General features: G+C 50.0%; 1 protein-coding gene across 2 annotated transcripts; it reads left to right on the top strand.

Annotated features, from left to right (window-relative positions):
* The first annotated feature begins 496 nt into the window (after positions 1–496).
* On the top strand, positions 497–23273 carry LOC136581939 (leucine-rich repeat-containing protein 36-like). Of its 2 annotated transcripts, XM_066582633.1 has the most exons (14): positions 497–593; positions 2328–2455; positions 5495–5687; positions 6493–6592; positions 10965–11038; positions 12684–12745; positions 13151–13205; positions 15235–15612; positions 15736–16025; positions 17077–17233; positions 17319–17419; positions 18643–18766; positions 18863–18977; positions 20860–23273. In XM_066582633.1, the coding sequence occupies exons 1-14, from the start codon at positions 497–499 to the stop codon at positions 21062–21064; spliced, it is 2079 nt and encodes a 692-aa protein (XP_066438730.1). In that variant the 3' UTR covers positions 21065–23273. The 2 variants fall into 2 exon arrangements, with proteins under 2 accessions (XP_066438730.1, XP_066438731.1); XM_066582634.1 differs by lacking the exons at positions 497–593; positions 2328–2455; positions 5495–5687 and having other exon boundaries at positions 6318–6592; positions 13151–13199.
* The last annotated feature ends 2409 nt before the right edge of the window (positions 23274–25682 follow it).

Raw genomic sequence — 25682 nt, 5'->3', positions numbered from 1 at the left:
ACTAAGCAGGCTAGAATGGAAAGGGTGAAAGATTTCCTCCCTCTTCAGGCTGTTCATGATTGCATCAGCAGAAGCACTCCAGCAGGTCACATGATTCACTCCATGATGTCATGGGTTACTCTGGGAGTAATCCAACCATGCAAAAAATGAACATGCCTCAGAATGGAGTGGCTCCTCGTAGGTCCTCCGAGCAGCCACTCCACTCTAGACACTTCACTACTGACCGGACTAGAATGGAGTGGCTCCTCGTAGGTCCTCCCAGCAGCAGCTCCCCGCCATCCTTACCGCTCACAGCACCTCCTTCTCTTCCCGCCCATCATCTCCATGGCAACAGCATCAATCACTCACGCTCACTATGGAAACCACCAATAGTGATTCCCCTGCCTGCCCCTCCCACATCCTTCTATCACAGCCGCCTATTGGATGCTCCCGTCCCGCTCTCCCCCGGAACCTTTCCCGCGAGCGCAGTTTGCCACCGTTGCTAGGGGGACTGTTGATGAGGTTGCGCCCATTGAGTGGGATGGCGGTGAGGAGGGTTCACCTGAGGGAGAGCTGGGTGTGCGGGCGAGCCGGGCTGCGGGCGGGCGCCGCAGGTAATGGGGTCACCCCCAGTGTAATGCACCCTGGCCGTGAGGGGGCGCCATTATATCCCTCCTGTAATGTCTCCCTTCCCAGAGGGGGTTTACTGTTGCCATGGCGGACGCCCATGACTGCGGACGATCGCGGTCTTCGAGTTGCTCGCATTAATGCGGGTTATTTGCGCCGTGTGGCGGGTCGCAGACTGCCCGTCGTCCTCGCGGGGCGGTTGGTTATTGGCCGCTGTCTGAACGCGCGTCGTCTGAGAGTCGTACGCAAACAATCTGCGATGGCGTCCGTGATGACAATAAAAGACGTTTCTGCAGGCGGCCGTGTTCGCAAGCGCCTCCATAATCGCCTTATAGTTGTTGCCCTCCGTAAACGCGCGGCGATCCCTTCATCACATCTTTTAGAATGATCCAAGTATCCCTTTATGTCAGCGCCGCGTGGAAACAGCGAGACGTTGGCGATGAGAGGAGAAGAGCGCCAAAGAGCAGCCGCAGTAACGAAAAAGTACACGCCGGCGGTTGGTGCTTGTCACTGTCATGAAAAAGAATCCTAATGCAGACGAGGATAATCGCTAACGACCCGCGGCGGGGGAGGAGGAGGCGCTGCTTAACTTTTTTTTTTTTTAAATAAAGCTTAACCCTTTAGTGACAGCGGAGTGCCTTCTCTACGGCGGTCACTGACTGGCGCACACCCATCCTTGTTGGGGCGCCTTTATGCCGGCGATAAAGTCGCGTGATGCGAGCGAAACCGCAGAATCATGAAACCAACCAAAATGTCGACGGTTTTCTGGAATGGAAAAAAAATAATAAAATCGCTGCGTTTTGTGATTTCTTCTAGCGCACGTTTCCTTACGGAGCCTCCGTTTTTTTTTTCACAGCGCACGAACTTGCGATTTTCGTGCGATTTGATGCGTTTTTAGCATTAAAAAAATCCTATTGACTTTCGCGGGTGGCAGCCATGTTTCCACGGCAATATCGCGATCGCCAGTGTGAAGGAGCCCTGAGGGGGTGGCTCGGCTGACTACTGCCAGTTCATGCCAGGACCGTCGGTACCCCCATATTCAAGATTGGTGGAGATCCCCCCCCAATCATAAGGTTATTCCCCCATCCTGCGGACGCCCCGTAGACGGGGGAGCTTTATCGTTTGGCAGTTTTACGGGCGGCCGCATTATTTGTGACTCCGATATTAAATTAGGTGCATCTTTAGTGTCTGCAGTCGTGGGGTCACTTTTACGCCCCCCCCCCCCCTCTCCCCCCCCCCCCCATCCCCCGGGGCGAGAGCGGCATAGACTTGGCCACATTTTAAAAAGTTGCACTTCTTGAACTTGTCTAACGCCACTCTCCGCTCAGACCCCGCCCCCGCTCAGACCCCGCCCCCTGCTCAGACCCCGCCCCCTTGTTGTCCACACTTTCGATAAGTGCAATGAGAAGCAGAAAATGGCAAAAGTTGCAAACTTTTGTGAAAAAAAAAAAACCCCTGTGACTTCTGTTGCAGGGATCCGGCTGTTAGCAGTATGATGGAAGGTACCCGAGGCGTCTCGGTTATCACTACGGGCACGTTTATAGACCCACCAGCTCCGTCACGGTCCATCATCTGATCGCTCTGTCACGGTCGCAGCGCTGTTTTTTCTTCGTCGCCCTGTTCCCCATCACTTTGCCTCCTCCGCCCGTCCCGCCGGCGCCTCCTACTTGTACTGATGCTGATGACGTAACTCCACCCCTTTCTTTCTCTCCCTTTCCTAGATGCGGTCGAGTCGCTTGACCTCCAGGGGACGTACAGAGAAAAAATCCTCACCTTGGGAGACGCCTTTAAGAATTTTAAAAGCCTTCGGTCGCTGGATCTGTCCAGAAACCTGCTGGTCAGCTTACAGGTGAGGCCGGCGGCGGTCGGAGCCTCCCATCAGGACCGCTTCAGGTGTTTTGCAGACGGCGATACATAGATCCTATAAGTCTGTCTCTGTATTACCTGCTGGGATTTGTTAATGCAACTTGTGCTATTTTTTTTTCTATCAGTTTTTGACTCGGAGCTCTCAAGTCAAAGAGGCGGGCCAAGCTAGCCCCGCCCACAGCGTGTTGACTGACCGTTCTCTCCCTATACACAAGCGGTCAGTCTTGATGGCTCAGCATGGTTTGCCTCTTGGACTCGGAGCGCTGTTCCTCTGAGTCAGATTTATAAGGCTGCCTGTACACGGGCGCTAAATTGACTGCAGATCATGCTGTGTAACGCTTTCCATAGGACTACTACGCAGCGCTGACAGCCACGAGCGGAGAATCATACCGATTCTCCACTCATGGGATTTAAATCGCGGCATGCTGCAGTTGCCGCAATTCTCTGTAGTAAGCCTATCTGTTAGATAGGCTCACCTAGGAGACCTGTCAGTACTCCCCACCCCCCCACCCCCCCCACCCCCGCTCGTCCCCCGCCTCGGACGTGGACAGGCGGCCTTAGTGTGTTTTTTCTGAATGGCTGCAGCTTCTCAGAGTAAAACCCACGTGGTCCGGGCGGCAGCAGCCTGGTGACGGTCACTTTATAGAATAGTTGCACACTTCATAAACTTTTTACATGGCGGAGAGATCACTCGAACAAGGGGCTGCAGCGCTCACCGCACTTTTTGGGCCTCAGGCTATCCGGAGTGTATTGACATTTTCTGTACTGTAGATCTCTACACTGACAGAGGAGCGGAAAAGCGTTCATCTTATAGTAATTAGTGAGGTAAGGTAAAGTGCGAGCACCGAGTCATGACTGGCTCCTCGGGTGACTCCACAGTGTGACGTTTTCTGGGCAGACTGTTTTACGGGGTGGTTTGCCTTCCCCAGTCCTCTTTTAACCCCCAGCCACTCATTTTACCGACCTTGAGCCAGTTACCTGAACCACGTGGGGATTGAGCATTTCTGCTGCCCTAATACTCTGCACCACACGAGGCTCAATAGTAATTAGTGAGCAACTCAGCAAGGATATGGGATACAGAAATCTCTCTGACATGTCAAGAGTTTGTGAAAATTGCAATTACTCTGTAGGAAACTTTGTTCCTCCGGAGATAAGCCGTGCCGGAGGTGTATGGCCGCCTCTTCTTGCCGGAGGTGTATGGCCGCCTCTTCTTGCCGGAGGTGTATGGCCGCCTCTTCTTGCCGGAGGTGTATGGCCGCCTCTTCTTGCCGGAGGTGTATGGCCGCCTCTTCTTGCCGGAGGTGTGTGGCCGCCTCTTCTTGCCGGAGGTGTGTGGCCGCCTCTTCTTGCCGGAGGTGTGTGGCCGCCTCTTCTTGCCGGAGGTGTGTGGCCGCCTCTTCTTGCCGGAGGTGTGTGGCCGCCTCTTCTTGCCGGAGGTGTGTGGCCGCCTCTTACTGCCGGAGGTGTGTGGCCGCCTCTTACTGCCGGAGGTGTGTGGCCGCCTCTTCTTGCCGGAGGTGTATGGCCGCCTTTTCTTGCCGGAGGTGTGTGGCCGCCTCTTCTTGCCGGAGGTGTGTGGCCGCCTCTTCTTGCCGGAGGTGTGTGGCCGCCTCTTCTTGCCGGAGGTGTGTGGCCGCCTCTTCTTGCCGGAGGTGTGTGGCCGCCTCTTCTTGCCGGAGGTGTGTGGCCGCCTCTTCTTGCCGGAGGTGTGTGGCCGCCTCTTCTTGCCGGAGGTGTGTGGCCGCCTCTTCTTGCCGGAGGTGTGTGGCCGCCTCTTCTTGCCGGAGGTGTGTGGCCGCCTCTTCTTGCCGGAGGTGTGTGGCCGCCTCTTCTTGCCGGAGGTGTGTGGCCGCCTCTTCTTGCCGGAGGTGTGTGGCCGCCTCTTCTTGCCGGAGGTGTGTGGCCGCCTCTTCTTGCCGGAGGTGTGTGGCCGCCTCTTCTTGCCGGAGGTGTGTGGCCGCCTCTTCTTGCCGGAGGTGTGTGGCCGCCTCTTCTTGCCGGAGGTGTGTGGCCGCCTCTTCTTGCCGGAGGTGTGTGGCCGCCTCTTCTTGCCGGAGGTGTGTGGCCGCCTCTTCTTGCCGGAGGTGTGTGGCCGCCTCTTCTTGCCGGAGGTGTGTGGCCGCCTCTTCTTGCCGGAGGTGTGTGGCCGCCTCTTCTTGCCGGAGGTGTGTGGCCGCCTCTTCTTGCCGGAGGTGTGTGGCCGCCTCTTCTTGCCGGAGGTGTGTGGCCGCCTCTTCTTGCCGGAGGTGTGTGGCCGCCTCTTCTTGCCGGAGGTGTGTGGCCGCCTCTTCTTGCCGGAGGTGTGTGGCCGCCTCTTCTTGCCGGAGGTGTGTGGCCGCCTCTTCTTGCCGGAGGTGTGTGGCCGCCTCTTCTTGCCGGAGGTGTGTGGCCGCCTCTTCTTGCCGGAGGTGTGTGGCCGCCTCTTCTTGCCGGAGGTGTGTGGCCGCCTCTTCTTGCCGGAGGTGTGTGGCCGCCTCTTCTTGCCGGAGGTGTATGGCCGCCTCTTCTTGCCGGAGGTGTATGGCCGCCTCTTCTTGCCGGGGGTGTATGGCCGCCTCTTCTTGCCGGGGGTGTATGGCTGCCTCTTCTTGCCGGGGGTGTATGGCCGCCTCTTCTTGCCGGGGGTGTATGGCCGCCTCTTATTTCACTCGGAAATAGGGATTACGTTTGACTAAATCAACTGAGCAGGGAGCGGATGGATCCAGCCCAATCCTTTGTATCCATGGAGATAAGCAGCATCAGTGATGCCACTTATGGGATGCTCCGATAGGGAAGGGGGGGGCGTACTGATGGCTGCAGAGCCTTTACAGTGCTCGCTTTTTGTTAGTCCATGTTATACAGACATAAAAGCCATCGTTGTCTCTCTCCGTCCCTCTCAGTCACTTATACAGCTAATGGGAAACGAGCCAACGATGTACCTGCCTGTATAAACGGGCCGCCCGAGAGCCAACGGGTTGGCGGTGACGTCACTCGCGTGTCATACAAGAATCAACTCGTCTAACAGACCCCTTACTTCCATCAGGGCATCGAATATCTTCACGCTCTCCGCTCCCTGAACCTGTACTACAACGACATTGAATCACTGGAGGAGATAGATCGTCTCAGACCGCTGTCACATCTCAAGACCCTGGATCTGCGCCTCAATCCGGTCACCAGACAGGACGCTGATTACCGCCCGCTTGTCATCCAGACTTTAGGCTCCATAGAGACACTAGGTGAGTGATCATCCATGCTGGGCTAATGAGAAGAGGGATGATTAAAGGGGTGTTCCAGGATTTCTGCAGGGCAGGTTATCAGTAAAAGATCAGCGGGGTCCCACCGATCAGCTGTTTTTGAGAGCTACTGCACGCCAGAACCAGCACCGCTCTGTACATTCTGCAGCAGCCTGGAATTATATTGCAAGCTCCCTTCCATTGACATGAATTTCCTCCATTTGCTGACAGCAAGCAGAGATCCCGGAAACAATCTGTTAGTAAGTTGCAGAGTGTTTCATTATGTAGAGAGGACGGGAACAGTTACTGGTTATGTAAAAGCGGTTTTACATCGCTGTCCTCTCTGGTGTGAACTGCAGTGGTCTGTAGGTGGCAACATGCCATGTCGGGCATTAGCCTGGCAACCTCCAATCATACTGTGTGATCTGGAACACAGTGATAGTCCAGGGCTTTCTGGGAGTTGTAGTTTTAAAAGCCCCCGAGAGCCACAGATTACACGATATTGGCCACCACACTGAGATTTCAGTATATGGGTTCTCTTTGTACTGTATGTTTGTTTTATGAAGGCGCAGTGAAGGGGTTAATAATGCGAGTGGGCGTGAGGGAACTAGAGTCGTTCCCTGCCCAGGTTTCTGTTGTGTCCCGTGCCGGGAGTTGCTATGGCTTCACCAGGAGATCTGCAAACCTTGTCCAACTGTCAGCCGGGCCATTAATCCTGAGATCTCCGGCCGTGCGTCCGCAGCGGGGAGAGGAGTAAGGCGAAGCGCCGCCATCAGAAACGTCACAGCAGCTATGTCCTTGTTTTTAGACGAACGTCCGGTGAGGGACGCCGAACGGAGGAACGCCAAGTTTAGTTTCCAATTGAAAGACTATATAACGAAGGAGATGCCGGAGGCGGAGATTGGGAGGTAAGTGTCCATCTGGTAGGTACGAGGCGATCTCTCATCATTACACTGATAGTGCTGGGATATAGCAAATATATAGTCTGATTACAATAATTAGAGGTATATATGGAAATATCGTGCCTGACTGCAGAGGAGATGCCTGACCATGAGAGAGGATACTAATCCATGTACCGGTATAGAAGTTAGTTTTTCAGTCTTTGCATCTAATTCATGTAATATATGCAGTATTCTGGCCGTAGCTTTCTGATGCAATCTATATACCGCTGCATGTACTATATACACAGTTGAGTCACATGATTACGACCGCCTCCTACTTTCGAAATCGGCAGCGTGTAGCCCATGAAGGACGTGATGTGTGGTGGGTATATAAGGTGTGATAGGTCGTCCGCTCACATGTCACTCGTCGTCATGGGTAAAAGGGGCGAGTTCCAAAACGGGATGATTATTGGCTTCCGGGCCGACGGTGACAGTATTCCCCAAACAGCGCAGTTTGTGAACTGTTCACGTGCTGTTGTGGTGCAAGTGTACCCCGAGCAGGCAAATGACACCATTGAACATAGGGGCATATCGTCACCGTATTTCCCGTGTGTAACATGGTGAATGGAGGCAATGTAAGTCCATGGACTTTCATTCTTCCATTCCCACCTGCGTTGTAACTGCGAGGGGATATCCGTATAAAACGCAGGAGAAATAATTCGCAGCATGCTCTATCCCTCCGCATTTCATACGCAACCCTTGAAGAGCTGTGTATTGAAACGCTGCCCCTGCGCAATGCCTGTGAACGGACGGCGTTTAATACGCAGCCCCGCTCTGCTCTGGAAAAAAGTCACACTGCGCATGCGTGTGACGTCAGAATCCGGAGCATGCGCAGTGCCAATCGCAGCCCGTCCGCGATCTCTTCCAACTCTGCTGGCAGAGCCCATGGGCTGAGGTGAGTACAACACCCATGTGAATGAGCCCTAACAGATGAGGAAACTGCAGAGCAGAGCAGAGGTGAACGCTGCTATGAAGGAGCGCAACGGCCGACCGATACTCTACAGTGGAGCCGCTCACCAGGAAAATGAAGCAGAGGCTACCAGACGTGGCTGAAACGGTACAGCAAACCCTACTAAGTGTGGAGCTCTGAAACCAACGGATGGTCGCTGCACCGATACCAACAAAGGGGGATCAGACCTAAAGGCTTCAATGTGCATGGCAGTATCTGAATAGGACCACCGCTGATTGACAAAGGGTTGTCTTCTCCGATGAGTCACTGCTTTATTGAACGGATCGACGTTGGCGTGTCAGGCGAGAAACATCAGAGATCAAACACCCTGCAGCCACTGCTGGATGAACGCAAGCCGGTGCCGGCAGCAGCGTTATGCTCAGGGGGATTCTTTGTGCCATTCTTCGGGCCGCTCATCCATGTGAGAGGCACTCTGACCCAATATGGTTATGAATCCATCCTTTCAGATCAAGTACATCCATTCATGCGTCCCTTCCAGCAAGACCATACGACACGTCACACGGCTAGAAATGTCCAGCAGTGGTTGGAGGAGCGCGACCGAGACTTCCTCAGACTCCATCGTCGTGTTCGCTCTATAGATCAACCCCCACGAACCCTCCAGTAACTGTGGGATGTAGTCGGCATGCCTCCAGATCCCGGAGACCACCTACCAGCAACTTGCCGAGTCCTCCCGCCCGTCTAGCTGCTGTCAGTTATTAGCTGGCGGTCATAATAATGTGACTCCACTGGTTTTGTTTCAATAATATATTTTTTTCACTTTTTAGGCAGATTCAAACCTGTTTGGTGACGATCGTTCATGTGTCATAAATAGAGATGAGCGAGTATACTCGCTAAAGGCAATTGCTCGAGCGAGCATTGCCTTTAGCGAGTATCTCCCCCGCTCGAGACTGCAGGTTCTAGTGCCGGCGCGGGGGAGAGAGGGAAAGAGAGATCTCCCCTCTGTTCCGCCCCGCTCTCCCCTGCAGCTCCCTGCCCGCTGCCGCCACCCGAACCTGCAGTCTCGAGCGGGGAAGATACTCGCTAAAGGCAATGCTCGCTCGAGCAATTGCCTTTAGCAAGTATACTCGCTCATCTATAGTCCTAAAGTTTTATATTTAGTCTAACCTAAGACGTTGTGTGATTTATAGCATAGAAGGTTGACTCGCTCTATATTATAAAGACTCGGTGGTATATACAGAGCAGCACTGATCATAAAGGGTATAAGAGACCAGGATAATAGTATATACAGAATGGGCAGATCCATTAATGTAAGAACCCCAGCATCATCCAAGTATCGTATCTCTGACACCCAGATACTTCTTTTTTTGGATGCATGTAATTTTAGGAAACTCTGCTGGAAGATACGAGTCACATGATACACGGGAGAGATACTTGCATACTACTCACACTGACATAGTTCTATGTCTTGCCCTTTCGCTCAGAGGGATTGGAGGGATGGAGGTGCCAGCACCTTATCCGCCTGCTTCCTACTCCTGCCTTGACACAGGAGGAGTGTTACGTACGCAGTCTCCCAGCATGTGACGTGGGTGCAACTGCAAGGGGTTAAAGTGACCCTCCAGGCCTGGACAAACAAAGATGGCCGCACCACTTCTCTGACTACTTGATGCACATTGTGCATAATATGTATTGGCAGTCTAATACTCTACATGCTGCTCTTGGTCAGCGCTGCTCACATGGGCACGTGTAATGCCTTAAACTGATGATGCTACTAATACACAGTGTGCATCAAGGAGTCAGAGAAGCTAGTGCGGACATCTTTGTTTGTCTAGGCCTGGAGGGTCACTTTAATCTATTTCTTGCACTCACTCTTGCATTTACCTTCCACTCAGGTTGTAAATTGAGCATAAATAACACCCCAACACACTCCCCCACCCACCCCTACCACCACCACCACCAGATACTCGGCGTCACCACTCTTTCTAAAACGGGCAAGGGGTCCCATATACATTTGCCCACTGCTCCAGCAGTCAAAGGGTTAACAGTAGGCTATGATTTTCAGAGTACACAAGGACTAAGCTTATTAAAGTTTTAAGCTTTTATACCAAAAGATGCAGCACTTACAAAAGATAAAGAGAAGAGAAAATAAAATTACAAAAGACGAGGAAACAGTTCGTTAAAGTGCAGACGACACAAAGCTAGGAGGGATAGCTAACACTAGGGAAGAGAGAGAGGATTCAGAAAGATCTAGAAAAGCCTGAACAGTGGGTGGCGACTAACAGAATGGTATTTATCAAGGAGAAATACAAAGTCCTACATCTGGGCAAGAAAAATGAAAAAAGCACATACAGAATGGGAGGAATTGGGCTAAGCAGCAGCACATGTGAAAAAGACTTCAGTATATGATCTATTAGTATACTCAACATGAGTCAACAATGTGATGCAGCCGCCAAAAAGACAAACACAACTCTGGGATGTATTAAGAGAAGCATAGAGTCTAGATCATGTGAGGTCATTATCCCCTCTACTCTTCCTTAGTCAGACCTCATCTGGAATACTAGGTCCAGTTCTGGGCACCCCACTTTAAAATAGACATCGACAAACTGGAACAAGTTCAGAGAAGAGTCACCAAGATGGTGAGCGGTCTGCAAATCATGTCCTATGAGGAACGGTTAAAGGATCTGGGAATGTTTAGCAGAAGAGAAGGCTGAGGGGAGACTTAATAGCCGTCTACAAATATCTGAAGGGCTGTCACAGTGCAGAGGGATCAGCCCTATTCTCATCTGCACAAGGAAAGACTAGAAGCAATGGGATGAAACTGAAAGGGAGGAGACACAGATTAGATATTAGACAGTGAGGGGGATCAATGAGTGGAACAGGTTGCCACGGGAGGTGGGGCGTTCTCCTTCAATGGAAGTCTTCAGAGGCTGGACAGACATCTGTCTGGGATAATTTAGTGAATCCTGCACTGAGCAGGGGGTTGGACCCGATGACCCCGGAGGACCTGATGACCCCGGAGGTCCTTCCAACTCTACCATTCTATGAGTTATAAAATAAAGGGAGAAAACACAGAAGATTCAAGATTTCTAGTATTTCAGCAATCCGCACCTACGGACGCACCATAATCTGCTGTTGGGGATTTCTGCTCCATAACCCGCATGTATAAATGTGGGTTTTGGTGCGTTTTTTCCTGCCTTCCCCCGGTGGACACATATGTACAATTATTTGCAGTCCTGTTAGTTTTTATTACATGGAGGATTTCCAAAATAAACCGTCAGGCTAAACCTGTGATGGGCCGGACAATACTGGTAGACTGCGCCGTTCTACAAGGCCATCCCGGTACGCTCTTCAATGCCCTGGACTACAGATCATGCGCGCTCCTCACACCGCTGACATCCGGGGGTTAATCCAGGAATGATTTGTGTCTTTCAGCATTGGGAACAGTGACTCCTACGTCCCGAGAACCTCAGCGAAGACTCATCTGGACTTCCACACCAGCAACTCGGGTACGAACCTCCACAGGTGACGCCGTGTTCTACACGTGTGTCCTGGAATATTTACTAGTGTGACCACGAACGCCGCGAACCCCGGGGATGGTTTTGGTTTGTCAATTGGCAAATTCTTCCTCCTTATTTAGCTGCATCTTAGTTTGGGGGCAAATAAAAAAAAAAAAAAGACTCTAAACAGATAAAGCATGGTGGGCCCTCGCTAAGCAAAAAATGTCACGCCTCCTCTTGAACCCCTTCACACTGTACGGAGCGGGATCCGGAGACGATCGCACTCCATACACGGCGTGCGCTGTCCGTCTGTGATGACCGGCAACAGCCGCAGTCAGCAGGGACCCTGATCGTGCCCGTTAACCCTTGAAATGCCCCGATCGTAGTTTGTAATGTTCAATTGCGTGAAAAAATACACAGCATGTCGTATTTTGGGCGGATTACGTGCTGCGATAGGCCATCGAAGTGAACGGGGCAGCGCAAATATGCAGGAAACCTGTGTATTAGTGCAGCACGTGAACGGGCCCCTCTGCCTACGTCTTTGCGCACACAAAAACACGCAGGAACGGCGAAATACACGGGCAAATGCGTTTTTTTTTTGTCCCTCCTAAATACAGCATATTTACACGACTGAACCCATATACACGCGTGTGGACGAGGCCGTGGGGTATATTTACACGGACCTTTTTTCATCTGATTTTCGGAATGTAAATCGGACAGAAACGGCGCCCCTTCACTTCAATGTGTGTAACAACAGGGGCTTTGTTTTGCTTGGACGAGTACAAAACATCACGTGTCCTACCCTTGTCTGATCGCCCATGTTAATATCCTGCCTCCCGCACATCGGACGGCATACAGATGGACGCCCTGAACGGACCGATGCGAGTTGTGCCCGAGAACATCTGTTGCACTTTTTCTTATTCGTCGATGTGCTCGGAGCCTGAGGCCGGTTTCCCATGAGCGTGCTACATTGTCATAGGGATCCATATTGTGGGCGTGTTATAGATGACATCATCAGTGCGGTCAGCGGTATTCGCCTCCATGTTTGCTGATTTTGGTTTTATTTTCTACTGGCAAATCTATATTTCTCCAGTAGTAAATCATACAAATCAATGCAAAAACGGGAGCCGATACTGATGACCGTAGTGACGCAAAACGGCTGCGAATACGGATGATTTAGGACACATCCAGATTTTAATCCCTTTTCATAGACTATAATGACTTATTTTCACCAAAAACAGACTTGCTGCATTTTTAAAACCCCATGAAAAATCTCCCCAAGTAAACAGATTTGTAGATTTTGCTCGGATTTCGGTCCACAGCACGTTACTACCGTGTTTCCCCGAAGATAAGACAGTGTCTTATATTAATTTTTGTTCAAAAAGGTTTCACTTTTTTACATGTATAGCTGCCTGGACACTATTTAAATTGACTTTTTAAATTAACTGTTAGCAGGGCTTAATTTTGGAGTAGGGCTTATATTTCAAGCATCCTCACAAATTCTGGAAAATCGTGCTATGTCTTATTTTCAGGGTATGTCTTATTTTCAGGGTAACAGGGTAGGAGGGCAGAACCATTTCCTAATGGTCAGGTGAAGACATTTAGCTCTTCTCCTCCGCAGACGGTTCAGTTTACAATATGAATCTCATTCTAGATTTCGTCAAGATGAATGAGCGCTCCGATAACATGAAGAGAATCCCCCCAGCTAAATACCTGGTAGGTGCCGTCTGCATGTGAGTAGAGCTAGTATATATGTGGAGGTGCTGCTGGATTACTGTCCGGGGTCACACAGCATGCAGATCAGAGGATTTAGGAGTCTCCTCGTTCTTGGCTTCAATCCCTCTCTTAAAGGGACAGTCGCCATCTTTTCACAGCCTTGTCTGAGCGCAGCATGCGGTCGTGACAGTCAGGATGATCTGATTTGTCTGCTGTATGTATCTGTGCAGTACTTTGGGAGAATCCTGCGCTTTGTACATACAGTGATATCTATGTAGAATTTCTAACTACACTTTACTATAAAAATGCATTTAACCAAAACACAATACCCCCCCCCCCCCCCCCCCCCAGAGGTGTCCACGGCCTCCAAGTAAACATTTTTTTTTTCTTCTTTTTCATTCACAGACGGACGAGCCGCAGACATACGTGCCGCCGCACAGCGACTTTGAAGACGGTATTGGTACAACTACAGCTTCTACCCTTGTGTTACTAACATTGCGATCACTAACCCATACAGGAAAGATCCGCTGCGGTCATCAGACATGTAATGCCACACGCACCCCGCGCCCTGATCGATCATCTGCGGCATCTTTACATATCCGTCATTCTCACTCCAAGAGGGGTTACTTGTGCGAAAAAAAGGGAAAATGACAACACGGAAGTTACAGAACAAACACTGAGGGGACATAATTGGGATGAGCGTCCATGGCAGCAACGCTTCAAAGCGATACATCACTTCATTTCCTGCCCAGCCATTACATATACATACATACACACACACTAGGTGATATACCCATGCGTCATGCAGCAATTTTATGAGTAGCAGTCATGGAATATACAATGGGTCACAAAAGTGAGCCCGGCCCCGCACGCTTATGAAAGCTGTCCAATAGAAAATCTGTTGCCCATAGCAACCAATCGCAGGGCAGCTTACTTTTTACCCCAGCAGTATAAGGCCCAATGTCTACGGATGGGTTTGGTTTGCAGAAGATCCGCAAATCAAACTGCCCATAGGGAAACATGGGCGTCCGCAAATGCATTAAAGCATGCGGATTTGTTTAGTGGACCTTTTAGGTCTGGAAAACAAATTGCACTTTCACTGCAGATCCCACACAGACGGCTTCCATCGAAAGCCATTGAATTGCAGACGGGCTGCGGGTACCGCAGGAAAGCAGGAGTTGAAAAAAAAATACTGCGCAGTGAGAGAGAATCTGGACGGATGCGGAACACCGGCACAGGTACAATAGTGTCCTCGGCCGCAGGCAGGGTGGGATTCCGCAGTAGCTCGCAGCAAAATCCGACCCGCCTGTGGACATGAGGCCTAAGTTATGAAAGCTGAGCTGTGATTGGTTGCTATTGGCAACAGAAATTACAGCGGAAGTCTGTGAGTGTTCGATTTTTAATTCCGCCAGTATTCGTCGCCGGTGCTGGAGAACGCTCAGGCAAAATTCACTCAAATCGAACCAGAATTGTGGATTTGTAGACGACAAACAAATAAAAAGATTTTACGTTTTATATAGACGATAAATGCAGAAAATGGTGCCAGTTATTAAAGGGGTTTTCCAACAACCTCAAATTACTTCACCACCTCGCTATCCTTCGTCGTTGCTGCTGCCCAGGACATGTGACTGCTGCAGCCAATCACTGGCTGTAGAAGGTCACTGCTGTGGCTAATGATTGGCTGCAGCAGTCACATGTCCTGGGCAGCAGTGGGAGCCGCAGTCTGGGAGCAGGAGATCCTGGCAGGTAGGCTGACCGCGGAGAATCGCGGCAATTTGCAGCATGCTGCGAATTGTCATCCGCAAGCGGAGAATCGCTATGATTCTCCACTTGTGGACAGGGGGGCTGCGCTTTCCATAGCAAACGCTATAGAACGCGTGCACTGCGTTGCCCGCAGCTAGATTATCGCCGCAGGAACGCAATGTAAAAACACCCGTGGACAGGAGCCTTATGGGGAAAAGGGGTGTTGAACTTTAAATTGTTTTTTTTGTTGTTTTTTTTAACTTTATTACGTTTTTTTTTTTACACTTTTGTTTCTCCTTATAAGGGAATTGAACTTGTGATCATTTAATCGTTTGTACTATATACTGCAGCACTTCAGTATTGCAGGATATAGCAATCTTTAATAGTCATATATGCGTAGCAGCCCTGGGAGCCTTCCGTATTCTCCGGGCCGCTATACAAGTCTATCCGCACTCCCCAGTCATGTTGCAGGGGTGCCAATGGGGTGTGCGAAGGGTTGCCTCCCTCACGCTGACTGTCTAGATGCGCGGTCAGCTTCGACCGCGGCATCTAAACAGTTACCCACCGTGATCAGAGCGGACTCTGATCCCAGCAGTTGCCGGTGGCTGTCAGAAACAGATGATAGCTGCCGGGTATGGAGTGGACTCTACGCCATTTACACTTCACGACCGCCCAACATAAATTTATATTAGGTGGCCATGAAGGGGTTAAATAAACTTTACCCTGTCTTTTGGGTCATTTTACAGAATACCGACCCTTACCCTCCCCCACGCGGTCATCCATGCGGTCTCCCAATCCTTCCTCACGCCCCAAAGAAGGGCATCGTGTTAGTTTTGTGGACTCCACCATTTCGGAGCTGTTCCCGAAGAAAGAGGATTTAGCCCGACGTTTAGAAAGTGAGGACGATCTCGCCTGCGCAGGAAAAACCGCGCCCGATAAACCCGCATCAGCATTCAGCTTCAAGAACACCTACCTCACATCCACTCCCTTAAGGAAGGAGTCCGCGGACGGGGAACGCAGAAGAGCCGATTCCGACGTCTTCAATGACATTGGACAGAGCGCAGAATCCAGAGATCGTCTTAAGGAGGAGTCGAGCAGAGACAGACTGCTGAGACTGAGCTCAGGTAAGTCACACAGGGCTATTTACCCCAGCGCCGCATCTCATGCATACTGTACAGCGGGCAGTGCCAGGGGGTGAGGGCACCACTCTTTATGTAATGTTTAGGTCTTGTATGTTCCACTTGTAGATCTTTATGTGACCACACATCTGACTGACCCCCTCCCGTCATCGAATTCTCTCTCTGCCTTAAGAAAAGGCTTTACCGACGTCTCCAAGACGTACACACTGCCATCTAAACCCACGATGGCAAGTGCCCACCTGTCCACAGGAAAAAGCCTGAGCCGCCCTGAGTTTACCAGAGACTACAAGAACTCCTGGAGCCCCGAGCGACCGGCCAGCATCAAATTCAACAGCCTGTCGGTGCCGCAAAACGGAGTGAAAAGAGCCAGCAGCCTGAACTCTCTGCTGTCTCCTAAAGTGAGTGCCCGTCTGCCCGCCAGGAAGGGCTGGTACTGTAGAGATACGCAGCAATGAGCACGCCTTCACGCCCCAAGGCGTACATTTACGTCCTGGGCATGCCGACTTTGTATGGAACAGGATCGGGAGCCAGTCCTGCTCTACACACGGTGGGTGGTCGTGGTCTATGACAGCCGACTCCCAGCCGCAATCTGCATGGAAACAGATCGTGGCTGTTAACCCTTTAAATGTCACTGTCAATTCAAATTGGTATTTGTGGGTCAAATCAGAATTTGGGGGTCCTTTCCCCTGCCGCCCACCCCATGTGATGAGACCGCTAGGTGCCATTCAGTTGCCATTGCAGCCTGAGGCCTTCTGAAGGCCCCCATCGCTGCCATAACTGATTGCCTGTCACAACATGATATCCTGCAATGCTATGGTATTGCATTATACAGTATGAGCAATCGAATCCTCGCAAGTTCAAGTCTCCTATGGGGACTAAAAAAAAATGTTCCATTTTTAATATTAGAAAAAATAAAAGCTGAACGAAAACCCCTTTTATCGTATTCATAATAATTCAAAAAATAATCAAAACACGTCTGATCAATGAAAGTAAGGCCGCCTGCAGACGGCCGGGTCGGATCCCGCTGCGAGAATTCTCGCATTGGGATGCGGACCTGTGCCCCTGCAGAGGCCTGCAGCTCTCCCGCTCCCAGCGTCTTCCGTCTCCTGCTATGCACCGGCCAGCCGGCACATGCGCACAGCGGAGCCGGCCCGTCACTACTGACATTTCTGTGCAGGCCTCTGCAAGACCCGCACAGAAATAGAACATGCCGCGATTCGTTTTCCGCGTTGTTTTCACTTTCATAAAGTGTATTAAAAAGTTGCAAAACTTTTCACAACAGTGATTAAGCTTTATAATAGCGGTGCCAACTCAGTGCTGCCTCTAGCACACAGCGATGCCACAGTAACCAGACCTTTCATCCTCCGTCTCTGATGACTTCTACTAGTGACTGATTAGTAGACCTCGCATCTGCACTGTAGATCTCACCTCGGTTCTGTTGTTTTGTAGAGTGATTATTTATCGAGTGGGAAAGAGCTGGACAGCAGAGACGGCTCCGCCAGCAGCGAGGTGCCCAGCGTCCGCGACGTCCTGCGCCAGCTGATGGACTTAGTAGACCAGCATTGGAATGGGTCCGGATCCCTTCTACAGAACCAGAGGTTCCTTGGTGAGAGCGCTGGACACATTGTAACTGACTGTCCGAGTGTGAAGTGTGTGGGAAACTAGATGTAATGTATGTTATTTCCTACCAGTACCGGCCCGCGATCTGCTCTCCCACATGATGTCTGCAAAACAGCCGTCGCAGCTGCATTCTGCAATTGGCCGCGGACAAGAGGAAGACGGCGAGACCCCAGTAAGTTGCTTGCAGTGTAAGCAGATGTCTATGGGTTAACTTACGCGGCCCCATCTGCAGATATTAGGTTTGTTTCCTGCTGCGGATTTTGGTGCAGATCCACTTCAGCAGCGGCACATGCCACATGCGGATACAGTTGGTATCCGTTTTATGCTGGATGCGTTACATTATAACAACACGGTGCCATACACCTTAGATAAGGTTGGCCAAATGCTCGTACATCCATCAGCTGCTCCTCCTGGCACCGCCATATACATGGATGGAGGGCTTGCTTGAGTTAATGTATTCTCAATGGGGAGATGAGAATGCAGAACACGCCGGACACTTCTGGCAGCAGCTTCTTCCTCACTAGAACAAAAGATCAGGCATATTGAAATCCAGCTGCCTGAGCTTCTTTGCCTTGATATCTACCCTTGAAGGTGAGTCCAAACACTTACTGCACATTAGTCAGCCAGTCCCATTGAAGCCAACAGATCCGGCTGACGTTCGTCTAATATGTGTGGACACTTTTAGGACCCCTTTACATTGGACAACTGTTGGGGGCATAAACTCCCGTCAGCCGTCCCACCGACTATCGCTTCTGTCCTCTCACACCGGAGAGAAAGCTGCCCGTCACCATTCACCGTAAACAGGCAGTCATTCATAGTTGGACTGCCTGTTCACACGGGCCGATAGTCGCTTGGTTATTAGCTCTGAAACGTGAGCAGCTTGTCGCTCAGCGCCCCGTGGGCGGCCGCATGTACGCAGGACGACTCGCCCGAATTTGCTGTTTTCAGCTATTTAATTTAGGTGATGATTTCCCCATAAAAAGGTATATTTAGGGGAAACCTCTTTCCACATGTTGGGTTTTTATTTGTATCTGCAGCTTCTTCTCTCCGGCCTCTAAGTAGAGGGTGAAGGCAAAAATCATAGGAAATGTGAAAAGCTTAAAAGGGCATCCAAGATTGAGTCCACAAGTTGTGTTTGGTGTTACAGATCGGCTCCATTGATGTGAACAGGGCTGTGCTGCTATACCACACACAACCTGTGGCCAGGGGTGGAGCTGTTTTCGGACGTACACAGCCCCGGTTGTCTGATCCAGGCAGCCCCTTTCTGCGTCTTTGGCCGTTTCCTTATTTCATGTCCGCCACTTGTCCATCCGCGCTCCACGTTACCGCGTTGGTGCCGATCGACTGTCGCTACCAAAGTACGCTGCTCTTCTGTACTTTCCTTCCTTCCCTCAGGACTCTGTAAAACTGAAGCTGATAAAAGTCATGGAGGAAAATCACTTCCTGAGGACCAAAGTGTGTAAACTGGAGAACCAAGCCGCCCGTAAAGAAGGCTCAGGTGGCTCGTCGCTGCCCCAAGGTACTGTCCATTAAGATGGCGCTGTGATTGGAAACCACGCCGACGGCTCAGGACCGCAGACTTTGCAGTAATTGACTATAAGCCCTTTGTTTTCAGATGATCTGCGGCAGAAGTACGAGCAGCTGAGCCTCCAGGTAGAATCATTACAGCAGCAGCTGGACAAAACCAATAAGCTGCAAGAGACGGTTAACCTGTTACACAACAGCCAGAGGTACATTTATATATACAGACACTGAAGTCTTCCCCAACTCGGCTCCTTAAAGGGAACCTGTCAGCAGTAATGCCACTAGAAGTCCACACCATAGTGTAATGGAGCCGTCACGTTATATTTAGTGTGCCCGATATGCGGCTACCTCGAGCCGGCTCCATTATTCCTCCAAGTCACTGTGGAAACATGGCTTCTTCTGCCGCCCAGCACCGTGTACGGATATCTGTGCTGCTTGCACTGAAATCTCGTGTGCGGGCGGGCGGGCGCTCCTATGGCCACGTGTACAGTGTGCTGGTGAAGTAAAGGTGTATACACATCACTGCATGATGCAACCGGAGGGGCACAAGATTATGTTCTGCTCAATTACACTCCGGTCGCGGATTTAAAGAGATCTTTCTGGCAGCAGCTTCCCTTTAACCCCTTGAGTGGCACGCCCGGAAATTTTCCGGGACGAGCTCCACTGCTCATAGTGACATAGCGCGGAAGATTTCCGGGCTATGTATCACTATGGGAGCTGCAGAGCACAATGCCACAAGCTGTGACATTGTGCTCTGCCTGCACAGACTCACAGAGAACAAAGCAAGGGCTTTGAAAAACCAGCAGAAGATATTGCCGATATGCCGGCAATCTCCTGCTTTGTTTACAGGTTGCCATAGAGACCATCGGCTTGTCAGAAGCAAGCCGATGGTCTCTGTGGCAGGGAGAGCTTGGTGCTTGGCTGTGAGAGGACAGCTAGGTACCTGCTCTTACAGCAGAGATCAGAGAAAACCTCCGATCTCTGCTGTGTTAACCCTTTACATGCTGCAGTCTCTGTGACTGCAGCATGTAAAGGGCTGTCACCATCGGACCCCCGGAATGTGATCAGGGGTCCTGATGAGTCCCTGTGGAAGTTCCCTAAAGGGACAAAAGAAAAAAAAAATTAAAAAAGAAAAAAAAAAAAGTTAAAAAATTATAAAAACAATTGTCTCCCTTTACTTTGTAAAAAATCAAAAATACAATCACATATGTGGTATCCATGTGCGTCATAATGACCCAGAGAAGGAAGTTAATACATTATTTAACCCCTTAATGACATGGCCCCTTTTTTTCTTTTTCCCCCATTTCTTTTTTTCCTCCCCCCTGTTTAAAAAAATCACAACTTGTCCCGCAAAAAACAAGCCCTTATATGGCCATGTCAATGGAAAAATGAAAAAGTTATGGCTCTTGAGACGCAACTGCAAAATTAGTTGAAATTCAATGATTAGACCATTCTAAAAAACCTGCCCTGGTGGGCACGACAGGGTGGTAGGAAACCCGCCACTCAAGGGGTTAAAGAGGATATTCCGAATGCAAATGTTATTTTTACAGATTTACTAGACAGAAATGATCAAAAAATCCTTTGTCACAGACTACTGTTATGGTTGGACTTCACGCTGCCATGTAGAGCTTAAAGGGGTTTCCAGGTAGAATACTACTGATGAGCTATCCTCAGGATAGGTCATCAGTAGTTGATTGGCCGGGGTATGTCGCTCGGGATCCCGGCCGATCAGCTGATTGTGCGCCCGCTGACAGCACTGCAGTTACAGAGGTCTGAATGGAAGTCTCGGCTCCGACCTCTGTGAAGTTGCTGGCGCTTGTAACGGCAAATGCAGCTCTCACTGAAATCAACGTGAGCCGTGCCTGCAGTTACAAGCACTGGCCACTACAGAGAGGTCGGAGCAGAGACTTCCACTCTGACCCCTGTGTAATTATGCGCTCACTGACAGCGCTACAATCAGCTGATCAGTCGTGGCCACGAGCGACGGACTGCAGCCGATCAGCTATTGATGACCTAGTCTGAGGATGGCTTATCGGTTGTATTCTGCCTTGACAACCCCTCTTAATCACCCTGATTTCTCTCCCGCAGGTCGTTAGTCTGCACAAATGAATACCTCGTACAACAACTGAATAAAATCTCCCCACATCTCATCTCCAAGCCGCCTCTAACTTCCCAAGACAGAACCAGCGCAGACCGACACCTCTATTCTGAGCCGAGCGCACCCAGCGCTCAGACGTCGCACTGCACCGGACCTTACAGGACGTTCGAGAGGCTCAGCCTGTGCCCCTTATAAGATGAAGCCCCCACAGAGGATCTCCACTACAATGCAGGGTAACTTCACACATTCCTCAATCATGTCTATAGATGAAGCGCACCTTTGGGGTACATTCACATGGGGCACAAAGGCTGCCGATACTCCACATGGACACCCTACAGCATTAACCAGTACAAGCCCCGTGGGTGAGCCTTAAACTCTTACCTCCATGGGGGCAGAAAAGCTATGAGCTAAATTGACATATGTTGTGGATTTTAAATCTGCAGCACATGAATTGTTTGCTGTGGATTTGAATGTAGTGCAAGCGTACAAATCAGCCGCGGACCCGCAGCAGTGGGTGCAGATTTTGCCACTGTGGGAATGCAGCCTACGTTATCATACCCGTAGGCCTCTTTCGCACGGGCGACAGCAATATCGCCGTGAGAAAATCACAGCTGTGTTCTGTGCGATATCGCTGTTTTCTCGTGGCCATATTGTAGCCCTCTTTTTCGGGGGTACCATATGGGGCAGTCTTCAGCCGGAGGAGCTGAAAACGGTCGACTGCGTAGGAGCGCTCCGAAGTGAAAGTGCAAGTACTCTTTAAAGAGACGGTCGGCTCCTCTGAAGTTATGGGTGGTGAGCTTTCAAGTTCTGGGCTGTCGCTCATACGGGCCTGTCTCTCTTATTTCCCCTCCAAGCCACTGCTTATATGCAGCAGACACATTATGTGCTTATAAAGGCCGATTTACACGCAACGATTATCACTCAAAATTCATCCAAACGACGGCTTTTGAGCGATAGCCATTCCGGTAAATGTGCGCCCATCGTACACTTACCGTGCTCTTTTTTTCCATCGCTGAGTTTAGCTCGGCTTAAAATCTGTCGTCCCTGATAAGACGGACCGCATGCTGAGTTCTCATCTGGCAGCACTGATAACATTCTTTCAGCTGCTGTCCTGCTGGAGAATAATAGCGATGTATTTAGAGAACAGACCACCCGCTGTTCTCTAAATACATGCAAATGAAGCTAGTTAGTTACTAATGGGCAGATTAGCTCATTAGTACCGAGGCAAAATAATCACTCAGTTTCTGATGACTTTTTGGCGATCATCTGTGTGTGTAAATGGGGCTTAAGAAATCGGACCCGTCGTGAGCGTACCCGTAAGTGGGCTATTGTATACAGTTACTGCCCCAGCTTTGTATGGCGGTAGCTTGGGCACATGGGACAGGCAACTACAAGAGCGACATCTCTGCACTCCACTCCTATAAGCCTATTACTTTAGTTTATGGGGATCCAAAGGGACCGTCGCTGGCGCAATAAATTCACACGATGCGAGAGGGAGTGAAAACATTGAATTATGAAACCAATGATTTTCAATGTTTTCACTCGTGACGTGGAGTGGGGGGAAAAAAAATAACTTCGCAGCGCGTCCGATCTTTCTGCGTTTCTCCCATGTTTCCCTATGGAGTCTCCTTTTTATCAAATTGCAAAGCACAAACTTGCGATTTTCCTGCGATGCTCTTTTAACATCAGAAACCTCTATTATCATTTCGCGAGAAAATCACGGCAAAAATCACAAGTGTCAGCAATGTTTTTGCAATTTCGCTGCGATTTCACGATGGCCGGTGTGAAGGAGGCCCGGCACACTTCCTTTTAAAGCACACAGGGCAGCCTTTACAGAGAACCGGACCCCATGTCTGGCACCATTAACTTATGCCGCTCATCGGTTCAAAGGATGGAGTTTCTGCAATCACCCGGCTTCCTGCCCGCCACCAGCGCTCTCATCTCTGCACAGAGAACAGCGTGTGCGCGCGCCCAACTCATCGCTGCAGGCTTCGCCTCCATGCAAGTGCAGATGTGGAGATCTTTGCACCGACAGTAAAGGACCGGCGAGCCGGACGAGTATTAAGCAAATTCTCTACATGCACAGAAAGGCGTCCTGCGATCACAACTTACTTACAACTTACCTCCTCCAAGGTTGGTGTTGCGGTGTATTATGGAGCCGCCCCAGAACCGGAGCGCAGGCTGGTATTCTAGCCACTTTCATTTGGTTCTTCGCCAGCATAAGTACCGCAATACTCCGGATCATCAGGTTATTTCGTCACATGTAAATCCCTCTAAGATGAAGTCCGGAAATGTTTCTTTGTCTCCAAAGTTTGTGTTTTTTTTACCTCCTATTTTTATACTGCAGAACGTTCAATCATTTGTCTAATTGTTTGATATAAATCGGCTTGTGCCGTTATCATCTGGTTTATTAATGATTTTCCTAGTAATCGCCCTTTTCCACGCGCCGACAGTCTTTCCAACGACTGCTGATGTCACCGCTCCGGGCGCCAGCGCTCGTTCATGGCGCACTGACTTCTCATCCTGTGTAAACGCCAACAGGGTCAGCAGAACAAAGAGGAAGCAACTTTTTACACGGAACAATTATCAGTTATTTGTTAGTTTGAGCAATAATGTGATGTGTAAACGGGCCTTAACCCCTTCCTGCCGCAGGGCATAACTGTACTGGGCATACTGTTACACCCTGGGGATGGCGCGATATCAGAAGAGACCCTGCGCTATCCGACAGCGTTAGGCGGCTGTCACTGATAGCAGGCCTCCCTCTGCAACACACACACACACCTGCTGCGAGCTATGTAATTTTTTTTTTTTTCATTTTGCATCCCAAAAAACACAATAAGTGATTAATAAAGCCGTATGTACCCCAAAAACGGCGCCTATAAAAACTACAGCTCGTCTCGCAGAGCCCCAACCATGGAAAAATTAAAGTTATAGGACTTTGAATGCAGCGATTTAGTAATAATTATTTCCAAAAAAGGGTTTTTATTGCAAAAAAAAAAAGTGGACCCCCCCCTCAAAAAAAGTTTCAGTATTGTTGTAATCTTACCGACCAGCAGAAAAAAAGTATTGTCATTTATGCTGCACGATTAACGCTGTGTGTAAATCACAAAACCCAACGGCAGAATTGATGTTTTCTCTTCCCGCTATCAAAAAACAAAACAAGTTTTACAATATCGTCTATATACCCAAAAATGGCAGAGCTAAAAACTACAGTTTGTGATGTAAAAACACGAGTCCTCAGACGGAAAAATAAAAAAGTTATGACTTTTGAAAAATTGAGATAAATCCACCAAAACCCGTTGCGTCCTTAAGCCCCACATAGGCCGTGTTCTAGAGGTTGTACTCTCCTTTAGCGCCTGACATCGCGGGGGGTCGGGGTTTATTTACACTCTGAATTACTTTACAGTGAACTGTGAGATAAAAGAATAGCTTTTTTTATAACGGGGATCGGACCGTGCGGGACTCGATCTCTGCTGTGGTAAGCAATAGGGTGAGGCGCCAGCACAGAGCGCTGCTGCTCCTTCTTGGCATGAGGCTTGGTGGTGGCATTGCACAGGACCATGGCATAAAATTAAACATCTAAAGCGATTGCCCAGCTGTAAAATATGAGTGGCTGATCTGCCCAATAGGTCATCAATAACAGATGGTCAGGGCTCTGTCCATCGCGCCAATGTCTACAGGAAGCAGACAGCTCCACACCCGTGGCAGCGCTGGTTATTACAGGTCAGTGGAGGGCCGATAATACCAATCCCAACCTCTGCAGCTGCTTCCTACAAGAATAAGTTCAGTGTATGAGCTCACAGCTAGGGGGGCAGCAGCGTTCTGGTAATCTACTCTGCAGCCAGGCAAGCAGTCATTTTAACTGCAGTAATATGCAAAGTAACCCATTAAAAAAAAAATTCACAAATTGGTCATGAGGTGCATCAGCACTTAAGGAGAGCACCGAGGTGGTGTGAGGAGACTTATATGGCCATCCATGCTCGCCTGGGGAATATGCAAAGAAGGAAGATGGAATAATGCCTCTGCAGCGCCATCTATGGGATGGCAGCATTCCTGCAAATCAATGTCAGACCCCTATTTATAGGTCTTTGAAACAATTGGGAATTGAGAACTGAACCAGGATCCATCCACAGAGGGCTGTTTTGGGGTTTTGCCCCCCTCATTAGTGTGCAGAAGGTTTCTGGCTCGGCTAGGGGGAGGCCTGTGAGGTGGGTATACATTTGCATACATTTCCCAGAGCCACAGGCACGGCCTTATACGTCTCCGCAGTCACCTGCTAGGTACTCTCCTTAAGGCATGATGATATCCCTCCTAACCCACCTCATAAGCCTCTCTAGCCAAGCCAGAAACCTACTGCACACTGATGAGGGGTAAATACCCCCAAAACAGCCGTCTGTGGAGGGCTACTGGTTCAGTTTTCAATTCCCAATCATTGTTTTAAAGACCTGTATAAAAGGGTCAGACATTGATTTGCAAGAATGCTGCCATCCAATAGGTGGCGCTGCAGAGGTATTCTATCTTTATCACATTGAATGGAAGATGTTGGCTTCAACCACTTTCCTAAAGCCACTAGGGGTACAGGACATACCTGTATTGGGATCCTGTGGAAGGGTCCCTTCACCCTCTGCCTATGTACAGAAGACATACTTTAGCTTTTCCGGGGCCAAATCTTTGCCTGAATGGGGCAGATTTGGCTGCATTTAACCCTTGTAATTCAAGGACAGAAATCACCAATGTGTCTCTATATCGGCTGCAGAGTTGTTGAAGGCGACTATAGGACAACATATGCAATTTTTTTTAAAAACACTCTGGA

Source organism: Eleutherodactylus coqui, chromosome 11 (assembly GCF_035609145.1).
Source record: "Eleutherodactylus coqui strain aEleCoq1 chromosome 11, aEleCoq1.hap1, whole genome shotgun sequence".
Classification (NCBI taxonomy): Eukaryota; Metazoa; Chordata; class Amphibia; order Anura; family Eleutherodactylidae; genus Eleutherodactylus; species Eleutherodactylus coqui.
The sequence above is the reverse complement of the archived record's forward strand: the minus strand, read 5'-3'. Positions and strand labels throughout refer to the sequence as shown.

What these genes read in the sequence shown, in the direction of transcription:
- LOC136581939 (XM_066582633.1), top strand. Translation starts at nt 497, where the DNA reads ATGAGGTTGCGCCCATTGAGTGGGATGGCGGTGAGGAGGGTTCACCTG. An exon ending in ACCTGCTGGTCAGCTTACAG is followed by an intron (nt 2,456 to 5,494) that starts GTGAGGCCGGCG and finishes TACTTCCATCAG; the next exon opens with GGCATCGAATATCTTCACGC. An exon ending in AGGAAGACGGCGAGACCCCA is followed by an intron (nt 17,420 to 18,642) that starts GTAAGTTGCTTG and finishes TCCTTCCCTCAG; the next exon opens with GACTCTGTAAAACTGAAGCT.